General features: G+C 41.4%; 1 protein-coding gene and 1 pseudogene across 3 annotated transcripts; one reads left to right on the forward strand and one right to left on the reverse strand.

Annotated features, from left to right (window-relative positions):
• The first annotated feature begins 3,471 nt into the window (after positions 1-3,471).
• Positions 3,472-23,057, forward strand: Zc3h8 (zinc finger CCCH-type containing 8). 3 transcript variants are annotated; one of them, XR_015739081.1, is made up of 10 exons: positions 3,472-3,649; positions 9,499-9,589; positions 13,390-13,624; positions 15,295-15,428; positions 17,197-17,319; positions 17,666-17,777; positions 18,994-19,103; positions 20,027-20,068; positions 20,687-20,735; positions 22,559-23,057. XR_015739081.1 is itself a non-coding variant. In XM_087911216.1 (9 exons), the coding sequence occupies exons 1-8, from the start codon at positions 3,573-3,575 to the stop codon at positions 20,057-20,059; spliced, it is 915 nt and encodes a 304-aa protein (XP_087767342.1). In that variant the 5' UTR covers positions 3,472-3,572; the 3' UTR covers positions 20,060-20,068; positions 22,559-23,057. The 3 variants fall into 3 exon arrangements, 2 of the variants coding, with proteins under 2 accessions (XP_087767342.1, XP_087767343.1); XM_087911216.1 differs by lacking the exon at positions 20,687-20,735; XM_087911217.1 differs by lacking the exons at positions 3,472-3,649; positions 20,687-20,735 and having other exon boundaries at positions 9,502-9,632.
• On the reverse strand, positions 21,624-22,027 carry LOC125416660 (small ribosomal subunit protein uS8 pseudogene; annotated as a pseudogene).
• Positions 23,058-23,377: the final 320 nt, after the last annotated feature.

The following is a 23,377-nucleotide window of genomic DNA, read 5'->3' on the forward strand; positions in this document are numbered from 1 at the left end:
GTGGAATGCATGCGACTATTTCATAAAAAAAGAACAAGACAGTGCATCTTTTCATATATCCGTGACCTTGAGGAACAATCTTGAAGTGATGAACGGTGTGTGCAAGTTAATTGCTTTTTATTAAAATGAGCTTAAATAGGCTTGTAGTTGATATTTTTATCTTTTTCCTCCACCCTTTGTCGTGTTCCCGTTACTCTGAGTTGGCCTTGTCTCCTTGGCTGGTGGGTAGCCCCTTGGAGCACAAGTGTTGTTGCTTGCAGTAGTGGTCATTTCTGTTTAGTCATAAAACACAAGATTTTTTTTATCCCCTACCCAATCTAAGAAATTGTCACTCTTTCTAAACACATTTTTACTTGACCTCCTTGTGTGTCTGGGATGCTTGAGTGGGTATACATCATCGCACCAGCGGAAGGCTTTCCTTTTTACCTGATGGTTCCTGCGCCCGATGAACCCAAATGATAGCCTCAACGTGAAGTTGTGGAAAACTCTCCTACCTTTAATAGATACCTTCCTGCTTTGGGATTCTTCAAGAGCCAGTGCCTAGGGATGATTCTCCTCCAACCCCTCTCCCTCCATATTTGTTAAAGAGAAGTTTTTGCTTGCTACAGCTGATATGTGGGTATTTGTTTAATGTCTAGAACTGTTTGATATGTTTCAGGCTTTTCAAAAAAGGTCCCCCCCCTCTCCCTTCCTCCATCTTTCTCTTCTCAGCCTGTGATTTTTGCTGTCAGGAGCAAATACTACTGACATCTAGTGGTAGCAACAGCTTACTCTCCAATGCGCAACTGTCCTCCAAAGCAAAGATTGTCCAACCCCAAAGGACAGTTGCTTGCGCTGAGGCTGAAAAACCGCTATAAAATCGGCAGCTTTGAGAAAGTAAACTGTCTCCGGGGGCATCATTAGGTGCCGTGCAGAGCACGCCCCACCCCACCCCACCCCCGTTTGTACCCTAAAGTCCCAGAATGGTGAGAAACGCAGCAGCCATTGGTGATTCCTGACGTGGACCTAGCAAACGCTGGGACAAAAGTCTTCAAGAGGTCGTTGCGCCGTCTCATCATGCCAGACACTTCCTTTTCTCTCATTTTGTAAAATGTCTTAAAACTTGCCCTTCCATCCATTTTGAAGCACATAATGCAAAGCTATTAGATACACGCAGACTATTGTGTGCTAATCACTATTACCTGTTTCCAGACTTTTCCATCACCTCAAACAGAAACTGTAATACCCTTCAACTTCTGGTATCCTCATTTTACTATGAAGTAGAACATTCTATAAATTCTCTATAAATTATAATATTCTAGATATTTGTCCCCTTGAGTTAAATTTCATTTGTTATTCTGACTTATTTGGATGTATGTGAAGGTTTGAGACATGGTCTTCTGTAGCTCAGGCTCAATTCAGGCCTCAAACTTTTCTAGGTAGTCAAGTGACCTTCAATACTTTTTTTTTATTTTATGTGTGTGGATTTTTGCTTGAATGTATGTGTGTGCACTTTGTGCACACTTGGTACCTTAGAAGTCAGAAAAGGGCATCAGATCCCTTGGAACTCAGAGCTCAGAAACTTGTAAACTACCTTGTGGATGCTGGGAATTGAATCTAGGTCCTTTGGGCCTAGGCCTAGGTCTATCTGCTGGTCAGTGTTCTTAACCACTGAGCCATATAGGATCAACCTACTGCAAATATATGTAACCTCTTATAATATTTATTTGAGAACACTAATAGCTTCCATTTGCATTTCAATTTTTATGTCCCCCCATTTGATTTCTTATGTGTCTAACTATCTTTTGCTCTATTTTGGGCATTAATTTTTTAAAAAGTTTTTTTGAGGCAACTCACCAAGACCAGGACATTTCATTTTTTTTAAATCACTTTTTTTTTTGGCAAGTATATGGTGGTCAGATGACAACTTTTTGAGAGTTGGTTCTCTCTTTCAATCTTGTGGGTTCCAGAGAGGAAATTCAGGCCATCAGGTAGGCTTGGCAGCAAGTGCTTTCACCCACTGAGCGCTCTTACCAGCCCAAATTCTGAAATATATATGTGCATGTGTGTGTGTATGGAAAGGTCTATATGAAATTATGATTGTATGAGCTAATATTTTCCTCTAAAGAAGGGATATTATTAGTTTCAGTTTTTACCTCCTTAATTTTCTCTTATAATTTTTAGTAACCAAATGCAAAAAAAGCTGACTGTCCATATAACTGGGAGGTAGAATTGTCCTCAGGAAGGTCTGGCCTAATTTTCTTCATTTGTCTGTGGAGTGGACCACAATTCATGCTAGGAATCAAATAGTCCCTTCAATTACAACAGAGTCAGGTTTTCTTTTCTTGGTTTTTGTTTTGGTTTGTTTTTGTTTTTCAAGACAGGGTTTCTCTGTAGGTTTGGAGCCTTCCTGGAATTCACTCTGTAGACCAGGCTGGCAGCAAACTCTCAGAGATCCGCCTGTCTCTGCCTCCCGAGTGCTGGGATTAAAGGTGCGCGCCTCCGCGGTCTGTCCAGAGTCAGGTTTTCTGTCCTGACCCAGAACAGAGTTTGAATTTTGCTTTCTTCTATTTACTTCCGTTAAACAATTTCCGGTTCCCAGGCGTGATCTATTTTTCTGCCTTTACAGTTCTCCTTAGGACACACATTTAACTCCAGTTTTATCCCTTCATCTGGAAATTATCTCTAGACTGAGCTCACTCCTTTCAAGCTTTCCCAACCAGCTGTTTCCCTCTCCCTCTTCCGAATAGTCTTAACACTCATTACTTTTTAATGAACTTGCCTGCTTCAAATATATTTATTTGTTTACTGTTGTAAAGAGATCTTGTAATTTCCTGTTCGTGCATTTAATTTTATTTATACACCTGTCAAATGTGCATTTGAAAAGTACCTACAAAAAACTGTGATTTCAGGCAGTGGGGTTTCACTATCTGAAAGAAAATAAAGAACTGGAGAGACAGATAGCTCAGCAGTTAGGAGAACATCTTGCTTTTGCAGAGGACCTGCATTGGGGTTCCAGCACTCCTGTCAGGTGGGTCACAGTAACTCCATAATCACTGGACTTCGCAGGCACCTGCACTCATGTACACACGCACACACACTCGTACACATAAAAATAATACACCTTTTAAAAAAGAATCCTAAAGGTTATTATTATTGTTAGTATTGTTATTATTTTGGTTTTTCGAGACAGAGTTTCTCTGTCTGTCCTGGCTGTCCTGGCACTAGCTCTTATAGACCAGTCTGGCCTCGACCTCAGAGATCCGCCTGCCTCTGCCTCCCGACTACCGGGATTAAAGACGTGCACCACCACCACCCGGCAAAATTATATTTTTAAATGCTACTAGACTGCTGCACAAAGAGGTATGCGCGTGCGCCAGTGCATGCACTGAAAGCTCCCTAGTGAGGACCACGCATGCGTAGTACGGGTGAGCGCCGGTTCCACAAGATCGAGAGAGGGCGCGCCCAAGTGGCAGGTGCGCGTGCGCGGGGCGGAGCTTGCGGTCCTGGCGCGGCTCCAGGTTCGTGTGCCCCGGCTCTGGAGGTTGCTCAGTAACTGCTCGGCGTGGACAGGGACGGTTCCTTTCTGAGTTATGGATTTTGAAAATCTTTTCTCAAAACCCCCCAATCCGGCCCTTGGCAAAAAACCGGCCGCCGACTCTGAAGAAAGGTGATCCACATGTTTCGTCCTTTGCAGGGGCATCGCCGGGGTTCCACCCCTGAGCCTGGGCTAGCGCGTGGGCCGAGGCCGGAGCGGAGAGGTCGCGGGGGAAGTGGGATGGCAGGCAGAGTGGGGACCTGGGGCGAGGGCAGTGGCCGGGCTGCGGGAGGAGGCTCCGATCTCTGCCGGTCTGCCCCCAGGGCCCGGCTGCTCCCCTTGCACGTGCGCTTAACCTGTTTCCTGTCACTCCCTCAGCTCAGAGGTGGCTTTGTCCCGACTCTTGTTTCTTGAGAGTTTGACTGGTACAGAAGCACTGCCCTGCCAGTGACCCTGAACCAAAAATCCCAGAATAAACAGCAAACACCATTTTGGCTTAGTATTTCTGTTAAGTTGGAAAAGCATGTTGTTAGTCTCGTACCTAGTGCAGAATTTCTGTACAGGTACCTGTTCACTTTTAGTCTTTTGAATTGAAAGTGCCCCCATGCCCCATCTCGCCAAAAACCCTTGTCTTCTGTGTACCCATCTTGCCTTAGTGGAAACTTACACATCCTTCACTAGGTTTTTCGCCATCCTAATTACAGATACGTTTCCAGCGCAGGGCCGGACCTGGTGGGCATATCTTTAATCCCAACGCTTGAGAAGCCGAAGCTGGACCATTTAGCGAGTCTGAGAACAGTCTGGACTACATAGTGAAATCCTGTTTTAAGGAGGAAAAGAATATATGTGTTCACAGTACTGTCTCAAAATACGTTAGTGAAAACCATGACCCTAATTGGACTAGCATCAAGGGTTTCATGTGTGCATCATGTAAAATTTAGCCCCCACATCAGCCTTAAGGAGAAAGTGATGTTCTTATTTTACAGATGAGAATATTGAGGCATAGGGAGCTTATGTCACCTGCCAAGATGGCTCTGGGGGTGGTAGATCTAGGATTAAGGTGCTGGGGTAGTGTGTTTCAGTACATAAGATTTTTATCACCCAGCTTCTAAAGCAGGTAAATTAGGTCCTATAGATATTGGGAAGAAATGGACACGGATTACTTGCAGGTAGTAACATTCAAGGACAGAAACAATTTTTTCCATTTTTTTATTGATATTTATTGAGCTCTACATTTTTCTCTGCTCCCTTCCCTGCCTCTCCCCTCACCCCTTCAATCCTCCCCCAAGGTCCCCATGCTCCCAATTTACTCAAGAGATCTTGTCTTTTTCTACTTTTTACTTCCCATGTAGATTAGATCTATGTAAGTCTCTCTTACTGTCCGCATTGTTGTCTAAATTTTCAGGGATTGTGGATTGTAGGATGGCTTTCTTTGCTTTATGTTTAAAAACCACCTATGAGTGAGTACATGTGATAATTGTCTTTCTGTGTCTGGGTTACCTCACTCAAAATAATGTTTTCTAGCTCCATTCATTTTCCTGCAAAATTCAAGCTGTTGTTATTTTTTCTGCTGTGTAGTACTCCATTGTGTAAATATACCACATTTTCCTTATCCATTCTTTGGTCGAAGGGCATTTAGGTTGTTTCCAGGTTCTGGCTATGACAAACAATGCTGTTATTAACATAGTTGAGCGCATGTCCTTGTGGTACAATTGAGCATCCTTTGGGTATATACCCAAAAGTGGTATTACTGGGTCTTGAGGAAAGTTGTTTCCTAATTTTCTGAGAAATCGCAGAAATGTTCCTGTTTCCCCACAACTTCCCCAACATAAGTTGTCATCAGTGTTTTTGATCTTGGCCATTCTTTCAGGTGTAAGATGGAATCTCAGAGTTGTTTTGATTTGCATTTCTCTGATGACTAAGGACATTGAACATTTCCTTAAATGTCTTTCAGCCAGTTTAGATTCCTCTGTTGAGAGTTCTCTGTTGAGGTCTTTACTCCATTTTTTTTTAATTGTATTATGTGTTCTTTTGGTATCCAATTTCTTGAGTTCTTTATATATTTTGGAGATCAGACCTCTGTCTGATGTGGGGTTAGTGAAGATCTTTTGCCATTCTGTTGGCTGTCGTTTTGTCTTGTTGACTGTGTCCTTTGCTTTACAGAAGCTTTTCAGTTTCAGGAGGTCCCATTTATTAATTGTTTCTCTCAGTGTCTGTGCTGCTGGGGTTATATTTAGGAAGAGGTTCGGTGTGCCAATGTGTTCAAGTGTACTTCCCATTTTCTCTTCTGTAAGGTTCAGTGTGGCTGACTTTATGTTGAGGTCTTTGATCCATTTGGACTTAAGTTTTGTCTCAAAACTCAATAGATATGGGTCTATTTTCATTCTTCTACATGTTGATATCCAGTTATGCCAGCACCACTTGTTAAATATGCTTTCTCTTTTCCATTTGGTATTTTTTGCTTCCTTGTGAAAAATTAGGTGTTTGAAGATGTGTGGATTGGTATCCGGGTCTTCTGTTCGGTTCCATTGGTCCTCCTGTCTGTCCTTATGCCAATACCAGACTGTTTTCATTATTGTAGCTCTGTATTTGAGTTTGAAGTCAGGGATTGTGATGCCTCCAGAAGTTCTTTTATTGTTCAGGATTGTTTTGGCTATCCTGGGTTTTTTGCTTTTCCACATGAAGTTGAGTACTGTTCTTTCAAGGTCTTTGAAGAATTTTGCTGGGATTTTGATGGGCATTGCGTTGAATCTGTAAGGACAGAAACAAATTGATAGCTTTTACATGTATAAGAATTGAACAAGATTAGAAAAAATAGTCAATAGTTTGAAATTACATTAGACAAAATACGCGTTTACTAAAGTTTAGACAAAATATGTAAGAGATGCTTGGACTTACAGAAGACAGTTGGAGAGTGGCTTGGAAGTAAGGCATCTAGCAATTCCTAGGCCTTCTTTTTACTTTGGCTTTGAGTCCTTTTCAAGATTTTAGATTTCTGTATTTTTCAGTTTATCTTTTGATTTTTGCCTGTAGATTGTTTTGAATGCATTGAAACACGTTTTTTGTTTATTTTATTTTATGTGTATGAATGTTTTGCCTGCATGTATGTCTCTGCACCACATGTGTGTCTTGCCCTTGGAGGCCTGAAGAGCCCGTTGGAGCAGGTGGTGCTGAAGTTTGTTAACCCTCGTATTAGTCCTTGGAAGAGCAGCCAGTGCTCTTAACTACTGAGCCATTTCTAGCCTGATATGTGTGTGTGAGTGTGAAGTGAGTCAGTCGTCAGGTTTCTGATTCTTTTGCTCATGATGGGAATACTCATTCATTTAAAACAATTTTAATTGCACTCCTGCTACATAAGACACACCATTCTAGACCATGGTGATAGAACAATAAATGAATAAAATGAAGAAAAATACTAATGCTCACGAATTGTGTATTATGGAGGTGGACGACAGATGTATGGTACCTTAGATGATAAGGAAAGCCATGGGTAAATGAGGACTGGGTGAGGAGTTGGGTGTTTGGGATAAGGAGGATGATGTGGATAGTAGGAAGAAGACAGCTAAGGAAAAACCTTAGTGAAAGTTGGCTGTTTGGTTCTTAAGGGCAGGAGGTTGGAGACGAGGCTACTGGAATCAGTTGTATACAGATGGTATTAGACTCCAGGAGAATGAACCTGTAGGAAAGAAAAGTGAGGAATGACTTGGTAAGAGTTGCAAAGATGAGGAGCCAACTGAGGAGAAAAAATAGCAACTGGGCATGGTGTCACACCTTTAATCCCAGTACTGGGGAGGCAGAAGCAGATGGATTGGAGCCAGCCTGGTCTACACAGTGAGATTGGTAATTTGAATATAATTTGCCCCCGTAAGATCATAGGAAGTGGCACTATTAGGAGGTATGGCTTTATTGAAGTAGGTAGGACCTTTTTGGAGAATGTATGTCACTGTGGGGGTAGGCTTTGAGGTCTCCTTTACTCCTTATGTCACCCCGTGACATAGTTCACTTTCTGTTGCCTGCGGATCAGGATGTGGAACTCTCAGCTCATTCTCAGCACCATGTGTGCCTGCATGCCGCCATGTCCTGCCAAGATGATAATGGACTGAACTTCTGAAGTGTAAGCTGCTCCAGCTAAATGTTTTCCTTTATAAGAGTTGTCATGGTCATGGTGTCTCTTCACAGCAATAGACGCCCCAGCAATAGACGCCCTAAGATGAAGACCCTGTCTTTAAAAAAAAAAAAAAAAAAGTAGCAGCAGTAGGGGAACAACCAGGGACAGCTCAGTACTGCTAGAGCTGGCTTTCACGCTTCTGAGTGGGTCAACAACTAGGACTGAGAATCAGGGACCCTAATGGAGCAGTGAAGTGGAGAGGGCGTGAAGATTGACAGGCTGTGGTTTAAGACAGTTCTCCAGGCTCTGACAATATCCATCCCTTCATCTTGGGTTCACTTTCAGTTCTGCTAGAACAGTGCTTCTCAGCCTTCCTGATGCTTCCACCCTTCTGCCGAACCAGAAAATTACCTTCGTTGTTGCTTCATAACTGTAATTTTGCTACTGTTATGAATCATAATGTGAATATCTGAGATGCAGGATGTTTTATATACGACCCCGTGAAACGGTTACATACACATACCCTGGTTGAGATCTGATTTGCTAGGATATGCTCAGTAATTACTTCACACAATGTCTGTGTATCATGAGTTTCTCATGCCTGCGTCAGAAAAGAGTGATGCGGGAGAATTGTCTGTATTCTGTCAATCATGTATTTTAATAAAACGCTGATTGGCCAGGCAGGCAGTATAGGCGGGAAAACCAGACAGGAAGTAGAGGTGATACAATGAGAACAGGAGAATTCTGGGAAGCAGGAAGGTCCCTCGTCACTCCTGCGCAGACCACTGAAGAGGCAGCATGTAACTTGCCCAGCTGAGAAAGGTACGGAGCCATTATGGCTAACATAGATGAGAATAATGGGTTAATATAAGTTATAAGAGTTAACAAGAAGCCTGACCTAATGGGCCAATCAGTTTATAATCTTATGGAGTCTTGTGCGTGATTTTTCTTTGTTGCTTGCCAGCTGTTGGGGTACTTGGAGGGATGGAAACCCCAACAAGCCGGCCCCCTCATGTTACAAAAGAGTTGTTCATCTTCACGTTTGGGTGTTTGTCTCCTGACCTCCAAAGGCATGCTGCATTGTACCTGACACATCCTTCTCTTTTATGTTCCTCTTTGCTAATTCTTCCATATCTTTTCTGTTTAGAAAACTCCAAATCTAGCTTAAGTGTTCCTTATATATGCGCCTGTATTTTTCTCCCAAGCAGATAATAAAAAGCTCTCAGGAGGCAGGGACAACTTGTCTTTTTCGTTGTTGTACCTCGTAGTATGAGGCCACAGCCTGACATGTGATGAATAATTAACATGCAATGAATGACTAGAATGATGGGTGAATAGTGATTTATATGTATGATAATTCTTCCCCCCCCCCCCTTTCTTTTTTGGTTTTTCGAGACAGGGTTTCTCTGTATAATAGCCCTAGCTGTCCTGGAACTCACTCTGTAGACCAGGCTGGCCTCAGACTCACAGAGATCCGCCTGCCTCTGCCTCCCAAGTGCTGGGATTAAAGGTATGTGCCGCCTCCGGCTGGCATATATACTAATTCTTAAGCATTAAGATATATAATATAAACTTTCAGTTTACTGGTCATCATCTTTGTTGTTGTTATTTTGAGACAGTCTCACTGTGTAGCCCTGGCTGGCCTAGAACTTGCTGTCTGGACCTCAAACTCACAGAGATCCACCCACCTCTACCTCCTGAGTGCTGGGATTAAAGGACTGCACCACCTGGGCCTACACTGCTATTTTTTATTAATGTTGTTATAGAGTATTTGGAGTAGACTTTGAATTTGGAATTTCTTAAGACCAACCCAAGCGATGAGTTTGAATGCTGTACAATAAACTCTTTTGTGTTATTTGCTGTTTTGCTGCAGAACCGATGACGTAGATGGTGCTGAAGTTCAAACACAGACAGAGAAAGTAAAATGGAAAGCAAAGCGAAACAGTGACCAGAGTCCCAAGAAAGTAAGGTTCACCTGACGTGTTGGACAGACAGCTCTGGATGGATGTGAGAGCCTGAAGGGTCCTGTTTGTCTCATTGTATTTAGCATTTGGGGCCCTGTTAACTTAGGTCAAGGAAACTCAGAATCATCTTCCAGTAACTTTCTTGTCTTTTAGCATGAACTCCTGTCTTGATCATATGGGGAATGTGTCCGTGTTATAACAAGATCGATTTCCTCATTTCTGAAATGAACTGTAAACTGTTTCTTGAAAAGCTTCTTTCCTATCAAATTAGATGTAAAAATCTACAGGTCTGACGAACTATTTAACCAACCTTACTAATTACTAACTTAAAACCCAAATTAGTGTGTAAGAGGATACAAACATGGCAGCGTGAACAGCACAGATGCATTATCCTGGTGTGGGGCTGGAACTGAGCCTGGGAGCAAAGGTGTTAGCAGGGTTGCTCTTTCTGGGGTGTGTAAGGAGAGGTCTGTTCCAGACCCCTCTGGTGCTTTTTGGTTTTCCATGGCTGTAAGAAGCATCCTGACCTCCTCCAATGGCCTGATTTCCAAATAGGCTCCATTGTGCAAAACTGAAAATCAAAACTTACACATAAGAATTTAGAGTCGAGGGAGACTCAAGTTCAGTCCATCACAAAGCCAATGTCTGCTCCTCTCCTGTTGGAGTTTTTTTGTGGGGGAAGCAGTAAATATTAACACATTAAATAAGAATATATTCATATTGGCAATGTAAGGCAGAAATGGGCTTTATAAAAATACCCAGGAGAGATGCTACAACTGGCACAGCACCTTCCTCTCCTGTGGAAGGCTCTGAGCCCCTCCCTCAGAAGTACTGTCTTGCATGTGTAGCTACCATGGATAAAGACCAAGGCCGATGTCCAGAATCTGCAGTTTTACTATCCCACAGGGTAGTCCTACAGGCCTCACTCCGTGCCCACAGTTCATAGTCTGTGTACTCCCTCTCTAAGAGAGTAGACAGGCAGATAGCATACTGCTATCTTAATTTCTAAGTAAGTTATAGAAAAGCTGAACACCCAGGTTATCCCCAAGCAGAGTTCGTTCAGCCCAGGCTTTTCAGTCACTAATACAAATATATGTAGGGTTATGGCTAACTTAGTAAGGGTACCCAGGTAAGCACTGCAGGTCTAGAAAAAGTATTGTTGCCTCCTTTCTCCGTGTTAGCTCCTGAAATGACCAGGTCTAACTTGTGCCCAGATCGCTTTCTTGTTTTTCCCAGTTTTACTGCTTATGTGGTCATCCCTGAGTTTAAAGTTTAAATTCATAAATCGAGTGTGTGCTTGTTCACCTTTCTCGCAGCACAGCAGTCCATAGGACAGACTGTTAGAGGTGGGCGCTGGTCTTGCTTTCCTTAGCAGTGTGCTGGCATTCTTTTACCTGTATCATGCACCTGCACTCTGCACTGTCCTGGGAGAGATGCTGCTGGAGCCTCACGTAGGAGCAGTGTTCCCCTTGTATCGATACTTGACTGTGTTAGAAAGTAGTTGTACCAGTTTTTATTCCAACACAATGGATGAGAGAGGCTGGCCCCGCCTGAGAACGCCATGGCATCCCAGTCTTGTTCTGTTTGCAGCTGCATTTCCAGTCTTGCCCTGTGTGAGTTTCCTGTGTCCTTGAGCTTGGTCTCTGTCCCCCTTACTTTCACTGAGGTGACCTATTTGTTGTTATTGTTGTTGTTTTCTTGACTTAGAGTTCTATGCAGTTTTTGGTCATCTTTGTGCCTTGTGTGTTGCAGATACCTGCTCATTTTAGTTTTCTTTCTGCTCAGTGATATTTTTTGTAAATGTCACACCTTTGAGATAGTTGATTTTAAGATGTTCTTGTATACCCAGTCCTTTGTGCACCGATTAGCATATTTTCTTGCATTATCTTCTAAAGCTTTGTTTCGCCTTTCACATTGAAATTTATAATCACCATGGGGTGCAGGCAACCCATTTCTTTATTTTGTTATTATTATACCTAATTGTTTCAGGGCCATTTCTTTATCAGTAAGGGGCTGTCTTGTCCCCATGGTTTTACATTGCCACTTTTGTTAAAGTCAGGTATTCATGTTCAGTCTTCTCAGCTGTCTGTTCTTGTCCTCTGAACTACTTGTTCCTTGCCCAGTACTCAAAGAGTTAATTATTACAGTTTTAAAATGATTTGGTGTTATATAAGCAAGTCTTAGCACCTTTGTGGTTTCTTTTTCTTTCAAGTGTCTTGGCTATCTTTTTGTGCTGTTGTTTGTTTTTCAAGATGTGGTTTCTCTGTGTAGTCTTTAGCTGTACTTGAACTCACTCTGTAGACCAGGCTGGCCTCAAATTCTGAGACCTAATCTACCTGTCTCTACCTCTCCAATGGAAGGACTGAAGGTCCTTCCTGGCGTGGCTATTCTTAGCATAAGCCTACCTATATAAATTTAAAATCAGTTTGTTGGGTACCACAGGAAGTCTTGGGTGGGGTTTTCATTAGTAATATGTGAAATCTATAGAGTATTTAGAGGAGAAATGGAATCCTTAGAATATTATACAGTCTTTGTCTTGAATTTTTCTAAGCATATTGTGTGTGGAACTGTGTCTGTGTGTGTCTGTGTCTCTCTCTGTGTGTGTACATGTGTGTGACTACATGTAGAGGCGAGAGGTTGATATTGGATGGTTTTCTCAATTGTTCTCTACTTTATTTTGGAGATGGTCTCTCTCTGAGCCTTTAGTTCATTGATGCAGTTGGGTTGGCTATCCAGTGAACTCCAGAGATCTGTCTCCATTCTCCTGGCCCTCGCTGTATCCTAGGGTTACACATGAGGCCACCAGACAAGCTTTTACGTGGGTGCTTGGGATCTGAACTTGAGTTCTCATGCCTGATGTCTGTGCCATCTCCCTGGTCTTCCTTGTGGTGTTCGTTTGTTTGGTGTGTGTGTGTGTATGTGTGTGTGTGCGTGTACGTGCATGCTAGTGTCCTTCAAGGCTGGAAGTGTCAGATTCCTCTGGAGCTGGAGTTAACAGGTGTAAGCCGCTGGACATGGTGAGGGAAAGAATCCTGGGTCCTCTGGAAGTGTGCTGTGTGCTCCTAACCACTGAGCCATTTCTACAGCCCATTTCTAATTCTGCAAAATTTTCAAGTGTTTAAAAAAGAATATAGAGGGGTTGGAGAGATGGCTCAGAGGTTAAGAGCACTGGCTGTTCTTCCAGAGGTCCTGAGTTCAATTCCCAGCACCCATGTGGTGATTCACAGCCATCTGTAATAAGATCTGGTGCCCTTTTCTGGCATGCAGGCATACATGCAGGCAGAACACTGTATATATAATTAAATAAATAAATAAAAGTCATTAAAAAATGACTACATTTATAAAAAAAGTGTAGAGAACACTGTATAAAACCCATGTATCCCTCATACAAATGCAGTAATAGTCAATTAATTGCTAGTCTTATGATATATATGTATATATATGTATATAAAGCTTGCTTTGAGTCTTAAGCCAAAAATTTCAATTTTTATTGTGTGATATTTTTATTACATGCTGATGCTCCCAAGAAAGTTCGTTTTGAATCAGAGGGCAGAGCTAGATACTGGCTGACCAAAATTAACCATAGAGGTTTTGGAGGATTGCGGACAGATAGACACAGGAAATAGTAGGGTGGGGCTTAGAGAGAGTCTTAACCCTTTTGGATGGAGGAATGAAAGAGATAAGAAGTCACTGGTCACTTCGCTGCTGCTTCTCTGGTCATTCAAGTTCTTATCCCAATACCTGACTCCCGAGATTTTATTGATAAAGAATAGATAAATACATCATCTTTTCATCTTTAGTTTAAGCACCTGGGAAACTCTACAGCATCGCCAAAGGGTTTGCCCTGTAGAAAATCAAGAAGTAAGGACTATGACCCGTACAGTGACGGTGAGACCTGCACTCAGGAACCAGAAGATAATTTTGACAAAGAGCTTCAACAGTACATACAGGCCAAGGAAATGGCAAGTGCTGCTCAGCTCTCACTGCTGCCTGGAGAATCTGTGAGAAAGGAGGGAGCAGCAGGCACCCAGCAGAGTAAGCACTGAGTGTTTGAAGTTGTCCTGGTTGTCTGCATTTGAACAAGTGTTTTCTCACCTCTACTTTATCTTATGAGAGAAGGTGACTTTGTTTTCTTTTTGTGCTAGATGCAAGCCGTTTGATGTGAGCCATAACCCGAGACTTGGTTGCTTAATAGCTCTCAGTTTGTAGGAGACACTGGGCTGCTAGTGGGTTATCAAACGCTGTGTCTCTCTCAGAAGTCCGAATCCCTGACTTCTGCGTGTATGAAGGTTAAGCCATGCCTGCTTGTCTGACCCTTGTTTAAAGAATTGACTGACTGGGTGATTGTGTATGTCTGTGTCCATTTTTTTTTTTAAATGCTGGGGACTGACCCCCCCAGGACTCATTGTGTATTAAGGAGACATTCTACTACAGAACTATATCCCAGCATAAAAATATATTTCTTTCATTTTTATTTTTAAATTGATATGTATTATTTTAAATTACAAAAATGTGATTTGGTCATAGATATAAGGGCACATGACAATTTGTAAATGTTTGTTTGTTTGTTTTGAGACAATGTTTTCCTGTGTAGCCCTGGCTGCCTTGGAACTTGCTTTGTAAGATCAGGCTGAGATCCTTGTGCCTCTGCCTCCCAAGCACTGGGATTAAAGGTGTGCACCACAACTGCCAGCATAAATGAAATCCTTAGCTTCATTTACTGTGCTTCCCCCCAAGTGTTTCTTCTATTCGGAATACATACAAAACATTTAGTGTAGATGGTTTTCCTTTTGTGTCTGTGCGTGTGTGCGCGTGTGTGAAATATCTTGAGATGGGCTCTCATGTAGTCCAGGTAGTCTGAACCTTGCTGTGTAGCTGAAGACAGCCTTGAACTCCTGATCCTCCAGCCCTACTGTCCTCAGTGCTAGGCTTGCAGTTGTCCTCATTTGTTGTGTATTGCTATGATAAAACACCGTGATAGCACCCTGGGGAGGAAAGGGCTTATTTCATGTTATACCTCGGGTAACAAACAGTCCATTACTGAAAGAAGCCACAGCAGGGACCTAGAGGAAGGAATGCTGTTTACCAGCTTGTTCAGCCCGTTTTGTTATACCACCCAGGCCCACCTCTCTAGGGTGGCACCACCCATGGTGAACTGGGCCCCCACATCAGTTATCAACCAACAACATGCCCTACATACCTGTTTGCAGGCTGTCTGACGGAGTCATCAGTTCAGGTGCCTCTTCCCAGATAATTCTAGTCTGTGTCAAGTTGACAGAAAACTAGCCAGCATGCAAGTATGGACCACCATCTTCTTCTTTAAGACATATTTTCAAGAGAAAATTTGTAATATATGCGATAATTCTAAGTCTCTAGTTCTTTTCTACAGATGCTGTGGCAATTCTAGTTAGATCAGTTAATTGTTGACGTCTTCAAAATGTTCTGTGCTGTGCAAGATTGACTTAATTCATCATCTTGTTTTTCCCTCCCGCCCATCCCTTCTTTTCGATAACAAGTGCATTTGAAGTTAGGTGTTAGAAGTCTTTGTTTGCTTCTGGATAGCGAGTCCGAGTCCCGTGATTGTCCTGTCAGTTTTCCCTCACTGAGGTGCAGTTTCCCTGAATTATTATAAGGCCAATGTCTAAGGGTTAAACTGATGTCATACCTTTAATGCTATTTTTAAAAAATGAACTTCTCGTTTTTAGCTGCCAAACAAAAAAATAAGAAATCTAAATCTGGTCACAAGAAAGTTAAACAGAAGAAAATGAAGCGCAAGTGGCCCGGCACTGGAAACCAAGGGTCAAGTGTCTCGCTGAAGAACAGTGGCTCCCAAGGAAAGGTACAAGAGGATGCCTATGTGCTTCCGGGTTTCTTATCTTTCACTTCAGTTTCAGGAAGTGCTCGGTGATGTGGGGAGGCAGGAGCACCCCACGAATCAGGGTATACGGAAACCCCTACCTGCTGTTGACTCTGTGGTCTTCCTTCTTAATTATTGCTTCCTTCCCTCTCGGCACTGGCTGCCAGCACTGTCTTCAGCCTCAGGGGTTTCCCTGTTGGTCCAGAATACAGATGCACCAGCCCTTTGGTCTCTGAGTGTGGGACCATCGCTAACTGTAGAAAACTGGGAGGCAAAAGGAAATAGCTTTGGAGACGGTTGAAAGGTCGCATAGTCCTGCATAGTCCCGCAGCCTTTGGGTTGATCCTTCTGGAAATTAAAAACAGCTATTTCTGAACATCAGTCTTACCCAGTCTGCCAGTCCTGTACCTGGTGCTTTGATTTTGGTTTGTAACTGTTCTTCCTTGATTTGCATATTACTCAGCATAGGATAGTAAATGACCTCTCTAGACTCCTCCGAAGACTTTTAAACCGAATGGCAAGCTTTTTATTCAGCTTAGTCGCGGGGTCAAGAGTTTGGGGAGGTTAAAATATTAGAAATATCAAAGTATTAGCAAAGCATGGTTGTGGGTGCCTTGTGTTGTCCCAGCTGCTTAGGAGTGGTAGGAGGGATTGAGGACTATCCTGGGTAACAAACAGTGAGATCCCATATCAAAATAAGGAGGGGAATACTAAATATTAAAGATTGAAATAAACTTAGCTAAAAACTGTCTCTTTTTCCATATTTTGCAAATGAGAAATCTGAAGTCAGAGTTGGGCTCACTGCCTATTCCACACAGGCCAAGCCAGGGCTGAACTTTGTTTCTTCCCTCTCGATGTTGTAACATTGACTCAGATGGTTCTTCCCCCAGAACTGCAGCCCCTCTATGCAGAGAGCAAGTTCTAAACATATGTTAGACTCTCATAGCATAATTACCTAAAGCCAAAGATTTGAACTGAGATACACTTATAATTTTTATGGTCTTAATAAATCGATAACGATGTTCTTGCAAAGCTGGTCATTTAGGAAATGGGCTAGTTCTTAATTGCACACACCATATTCCCAAAACTGTATTTATGACTTAGGCATACAGAGGCAATAAGCTCTGTCATAAGGTAATACATTAAAAATGAGTTTTGTTTCTAAAGAGCTAAAATAGGTTTTAGGGTTCTCCTTTCTTTTTAAAATATTAATCTGTAAAACTGTAGTTGGAACTAGAGATTTTTCACTGCTTTCTGTTAATGGAGTCCCAGCTTTGTTGTCTGTGATCCGAACGCTTTCTGTTGTAGACTTCTTTTTATTACAAACAATATACTTTCTTATTTTTTTCATTCATTTTTATAAATAAAGGTAAAGTACATAAAATACTCAAATTTTACAAACACTAGTATTCAGTGGTTGAATGCTGTTGAAAATGATGAGCTTGAATTTTCATTGAGTTGAAAATTATAAAATGATTCATTTTATAAACTGATTTACTAAAGTCCATCTTTGAAAGCTGTTTTAGTCAAGACCCTTTTTTGAGCCAGGGTCTTGCTGTATAGGCCAGGCTGGCCTTGAACTTGTAGCCCTGCTTCAGCCTTGGAATGCTGAGATGATACATTATATCACCATGCCCAGCTAGAAGAGACACATTCTAATGTATTAAAAGTAGATTAAAACAGTTTTGTAAAACAATGAAATATTTAATTTTCTTTTTTTCTGTTTGTTTGTTTATTTATTGTATTAAAGACTGGTGAACCTGAAGAGAAGCAGCCACGTGTAAGGATGAGTCAAGGCTTCATCAATCAGCACACAGTGGAACGTAAGGGGAAGCAAGTTTGCAAATACTTTCTTGAAAGGAAATGTATTAAGGTATGAGAATGTGTAAGCAAAAATACACTACAGCGTGTTCATGGCAGAAATCTACAAGAACTGCTGTCTCTGAGTCTTTTAAAACTATTCGCTCTTGGAAACAATTTAATTAGAAAATTAGTGATGTGCCACTTTTATGCTTTAAAAGGTAATTTATTAAGTATGCTTTACATTAAAAATGTTGAAGAATTTTTAAAAGATCAGCAAGCTAAGTGATGTAACAAGCTAAGTTATCGCTAACACGAGCTTGTTTGGACTTTCTGAACTCGCTCATTTGAAGTTTAGTGGGAGTTGAGTTGCGAAGGTCTGACTGTAAGATGTGACCTGTGCTTATTTTTACACCCAGGGAGACCAGTGTAAGTTTGATCATGATGCGGAGATAGAGAAAAAGAAGGAGATGTGTAAGTATTACGTACAAGGGTATTGCAACAAAGGCGAGAACTGCCTGTATTTGCATAATATCCTTTATCACAAGATTCCCTTCACTCTTTGTATAGCATGAACTTTTTTTTTTTAAATTTTTTTTTATGATTTACTTATCTTTTATTTTATGTGCATTGGTGTGAAAGTGTCAGATCCCCTGGAACTGGATTTTCAGACAGTTGTGAGCTGCCATGTGGGTGCTGGGAATTGAACCTGGGTCCTCTGGAAGAGCAGTCAGTACTCTTAACCGCTGAGCCATTTCTCCAGCCCCTAGCATGAACTTTTAAAGATGGAGACTTTATAATAAACCACAGCGTTGGCTATAGCAAAGTGCTCTACCTAAGCCCAAGTCGATATCAAAGTGATTGTATTGTATACATTTTTGCATAAGAAAGAAAGGGACCCTTCAGAAAGTCTCCTAAATGTAGGTCCATTCTGCTCAGCCTTGGTGGTGGAAGGCTCATGAGACCTAGTCAGGTCCAGGAAGATGTCAGTTTCTGTTGTGGTTGTGTCTAATTGAGTATTCATATAGAAAAAAAGTATTTTATGGAGGTTCCCTGAACTTGAAGGGGAGCCTTGGTTCTAATGGCACAGACTTGTCAAAAAACATGAAACTCAAGCATTTAAGGTAATAGCACCATTGGCCACACAAAAGTTGTTTCTTTATAGTCATACACCATTGAAGTCTCAGATTCTTCTGGGTGGTGGTGGCGCACGCCTTTAATCTCAGCACTCCGGAGGCAGAGGCAAGCAGAGCTCTGAGTTTGAGGCCAGCCTGGTCTACAAAGTGAGTTCCAGGACAGCCAGGGCTGTTACACAGAGAAACCCTGTCTCAAAAAACCAAAGAAAAAGAAAAAAAAAAGTCTCAGATTCTAACTTGATATTTTCTATTTAATAACATTATATAACTCGGTTCTACTTTAAAAAACCTAATACATAAAAGATCCAGATTTGTAAAACATACTGTAGTCACTGACTTTAATTTACCCAATTCTCAAAGAACCTTTTAAAATAACCACATCTCTCAAGGTAATTAAAACACATTTCTTTCCTCTGTGAATGAAACTGACCTGTGGCACATCATGAGAATATATTGTCTTCCTAAAATGAGACCTTTTATTTTCTCACATTTTGAATAGAAAACTCAGCGATTATACTGGTAGGAGAGATTTTAGAGGAAAAAATCTTTATAATTAACAGTGAATTATTTCAGTTGGGTTAAAATTGTTCTTTCCCTTAACACTGTGCTACATGAATACCCTTGCAAGTTTTATCACACAGGAACAAAATGTTATCAGGGCGATCACTGTAATTTTTCTCATGCCCCACTGACGGCGGAAACACAGGAACTGTTGGCTAGAGTAAGTACGGTGGAGATCTTGTTTTTCTTTTTAAAAACAGTATGTTTGGACCAAGGATGACATTTGAAAAAAAGAGAGAGCTTCATGGGCTAGTATATGATAATCTAAGTTTACTTAGGTTTGGAAAATTATTTTTATGTTATCATTGTCTCTGAAAGGAAGATTGATATTCATTGATAGAATTAATTAGAATGTTGTTAGTCAATATTGTTAGCGAGTTACAATTTCTATTATTTGCTATGTGTGTGTACAGACTTGTGGCAGCCAGAAAAAACTCTAGGCAGTTGGTTCTCTTTATCATGTGGGTCCTTAGGACCAAGGTCAGGTTGTTGCACTTGGCGGCAGCCCCTTTTACTCACCGAGCTGTCTCTTTACCCCAGTTAGCAACTTTTAATAGCTGTTAAATCGAGACAGGCAAAGGAAGTAGAGGCACAGCTTTGTCCTCTTGTTATAAGCTCAGAAGGGAATCGAGAGCCACTGCTTACAAACACGTTAGTTACATCAATAACTGGTCTTCAGGTGTTCCTGGTCTTTGAGAAAAGGTTACTGCGAAGTTATGGTCATTGACGTTCTTTTCCTATAGATTAGGTCAGGGTAGTGTCTCCAAAATTAAATTTAAATAAATGTGAAAAATTTAAAAGTCCTCCTAAAACCGCTTGTGGCAAAAGCTCCTTGAGCCGAAGCCAGAATGAGGAAGTCAGGTGCTTATTGGTGGGCACTTTATGTCAGGGGTGGGGTGGCTTCTGTGGAACTAGGAATCATACCTAATGTTTATGCGAAACTAGTTTCTTGTTTCTTTTTGTAATACCACATGTTGTTAGGTTGAATGCTATTAGAACAATTGGAGAAGAATGAGATAGGACAGTGTACATAATAGGTATTAATGAATTTTTTAAAATCTTGGGTTTTTTTTTTTCTATTAGGTTTTGGATTCTGAAAAGAAGTCGTGTAAATAGCCTGAGAAGGTAAAAGTGACTCTGCTGATGGTCTTTCTTATTTAATCACCTCTTGAAGTTGGGATAACAGCCTTAATAGAGGCTTTTCTGTCTTTTCAAATGGAAGCATTTTTCCCTTCCTTCCTCAATAAAAATATGTATATACCTGCTCCTCTGTCTGGACTTGTCTGCCGTGTGTGTGTGTGTGTGTGTGTGTGTGTGTGTGTGTGTGTGTGTGTGTGTAATTCTCCTCTTGAGTTCTGTCTGTCTGTCTGATATTTGAGATAGGGTTTCTCTATGTAGCCCTGGCTGTATCCACCTGCCTCTACCTTCCGAGTGCCAGGATTAAAAATGTACTACCACACCTGGCATTTTATTCTATGACTTGGTTATGATTGGATATCATTGTTGGAGATTTAGATGATTTTCAGTTTTCTGAGGGCACCTTGTTCCAGTAACTCTTTATAAATATCTCGCTATAAATTGCAACAGTTACTCGGGTCTATGCCCAGGAGTAGAATTTAATGGATTGGTTTAAGGTAACATAATTTTTCTAATGTGTTTTGTAACAGTTTACATTCCTATAAGCCATAGAATTTCTTTTCCACATTTGTTAATACTTTGTGTTTTAATTTTTCTCTATCTTAGTGGATGTAAAGATGGTGCCCTGTGGCTGATTTGCATGACACGCAGCATCGTGAGTTTACTGTCCCAGGGTTTCTGTTTGTCCTTTGGCATTGTTTTTATGTGACCTTCTCCTTCCTCTGTGAAGAGTGTCACGTCGTTTCCCATTCTGTAGGCTTTCTTGTCATCTTTTGTTTTGGTTTTGCTTTTTCAAGACAGAGTTTCTCTGCCTGCCTCTGCCTCCCGAATGCTGGGATTAAAGACGTGCACCGCCACTGCCTGGCTTTTTTTGAGGTAAGGTCTTGCCCATGTGGTATTTCTTTCCCGATGTTTTGGTTATTCAGGATCTTTTAAAGAAATTTCTTTTGCCAGGTGGTGGTGACTCATGCCTTTAATCCCAGCACTTGGGAGGCAGAAATAGGTGGATCTCTGTGAGTTCAAGGCCAGCCAGGTTTACAGAGCAAGTTCCAGGACAGCTGAGGTTACAAAGAGAAACCTGTCTCAAAAAAAAAAAAAAAAGAAAAGAAAAAAGAAACTTCTTTCTTCATTTCTCTTTTTCTTTTTACCTTTTTTCAAATATTTAATTGTAGCTTCATTGTGTTGAACGTGAGGATTGCTTTGGATAATAGTAACAACAGTATTGTCTTCATATTTGTGGACTTTTTATTTTATTGAGCTATACATTTTTCTCTGCTCCATTGTTGTAGTTTTTAATGTGTATGTGTGTTTTGCTTGAATGTGTGTCTGTGTACCACACTCATGCCTGGTGCCCACAGAGGTCAGAAGATGTTGGGTCCTCTGAAACTGGAGCTACATGTGGCTGTGAGCTGCTGTGTGGGTGGTGGGAATCAAACCTGAGTCCTCTGTCAAGAATAAGTATCCTTCACCACTGAGCCAACCCTCCCCTCCAGCCTCCATTGTGAATTTTTTCCCACAGTCCATAAAGGCTTTTTATTTATGTTTGACATCTCTAGAAAACGAATCCCAGGAATTTCCCTCCTGTGTGTTTTCGTCTTGCCTCTTCATGGTCCATGATGCCAGCTGAGGTGGTCAGTACAATGAAGCCAAACTGACGGGCCGGGAGCAGATTGTTCTGCCATTTTTCTAGGTCTTTGAGTTGCACATCAAATTTAGGGCTTATCACTCCACACTTGTTCAACCTGCCTGTGAGGTTCACGATGATCTTTCCAGCTCTGTCTGTAGTCATCAGTGATTTCAAATTCACCAATGTAACCGTGCTTCACCATCACGGTTAGGAACCGAACGATGACTTTGGAGCAGGGCCTGATGAGGACCTGGCGTTTGCCTCTCCTCTGCATTGTTGATGCTCTTGAGGGCATCCACCAGGACATTCATGCGCACCATGGTGGCAGCGCGGAAAGATGTCGGAAAGAGCCAGTGTGAAATTTTTTATGTAATCATAAATGAGTTCTTACATTTCCATTCAACTCTATTGTTGTTAATTAATTTTTTGTTTTTGTTTTTTTTTTCTTGACAGAGTCTTTCTATGTAGTCCTGGATGTCCTAGAGCTTTCTGTGTCTAGAACTCACAGATTCACCACCTCTGCTTCCTAAGTGCTGGGATTAGAGGCCAATATAGTTGGGTTTATTTTTTTTTTAATTATCTTTTTGGCTTGGTTTGGGTTTTTTTGTTTTGTTTTGTTTTTAAATGTGATTTTGGTTTTTTTCTTTTTCTGTTTTTCTGGATTTTGGTTCAGTTCTAGCCTTAGATTTTACATTTAAACTCAGGGTGTTCCTTCCATTTTCCCCAAGAAGAATATCTAACTCATTTTGGATTTTATGTTCTCTCTTGCTGCATGGATGGCAAGAGAGGGTGAGTGTAGGGTGATTAAGTTGGTCATTTTCGCAAGCTGATGTGTTTATTCTCTTTTGCAGCTTCTATAGAGGACAAATCTATTCCTGTTCAGGTCTTTTGAAGACTGGCCATTTGGAATAGTTCGAAGGTCCCTCAGTTAACGCATCCTCCTGTGTGGTTGTGATCGTGTGCAGCTCCCAGGTCTAGTGCTCAAGTGAAGGGTGGCTCTGCACTGGAAGACGGGAGAGGAGCACGTGCATGCTGGCTGCAGTGGATGCTGTGCTGAGCTAGGTCCCGGTGGAGACTGCCGAGAACAAGATGGGCAGAGGATGGGAGAAGTGAGGACGGGAAGTATAGGGCGGTGACGAGGGAGAACTGCCAGGGGACAGTGGGGTGAAAAAATAAGTCACGTCTCTACGTGTCATTAAATACTTTGCACAATGTTTTTTTAGCAATAATTCAGAGTTCCATTTTATGGTTTAGCATAGAATGTGGTTCTGTTATCTTTTTAAAAACAATTTTCTGATGGATATTTGTTTCTAATTATTTCTGTTATAAATAAAGTGGGATAATATAATATCTCTTGCTATGGTGTTTTCATACTTGCTGCTTTTAATCTTTGTGTTGTTAAAAATATAAGAGTATTTCCCTTGGGCCAATGAGTGCTCAGCGGGTAAAAGGTGCTTGCTGTACAAGTTTGCCCCCCACATTCCATGGTAGAAAGAGGGAACCAGCTTCAGAAAGTTGTCCATTGACCTCCGTGCGTATGTCATGGCGCATATGTGCCTGTACTAATATTTATCATGCATGTGTGCAAACAACACACAAATAGTATTTCTTTAAAGAATCTTTCTCAGGCTTGAGTGATAGCTCTGCAATTAAGAACACTGACTGCTCTT

This window comes from Myodes glareolus, chromosome 10, assembly GCF_982192425.1.
Source record: "Myodes glareolus chromosome 10, mMyoGla1.1, whole genome shotgun sequence".
NCBI lineage: Eukaryota > Metazoa > Chordata > Mammalia > Rodentia > Cricetidae > Myodes > Myodes glareolus.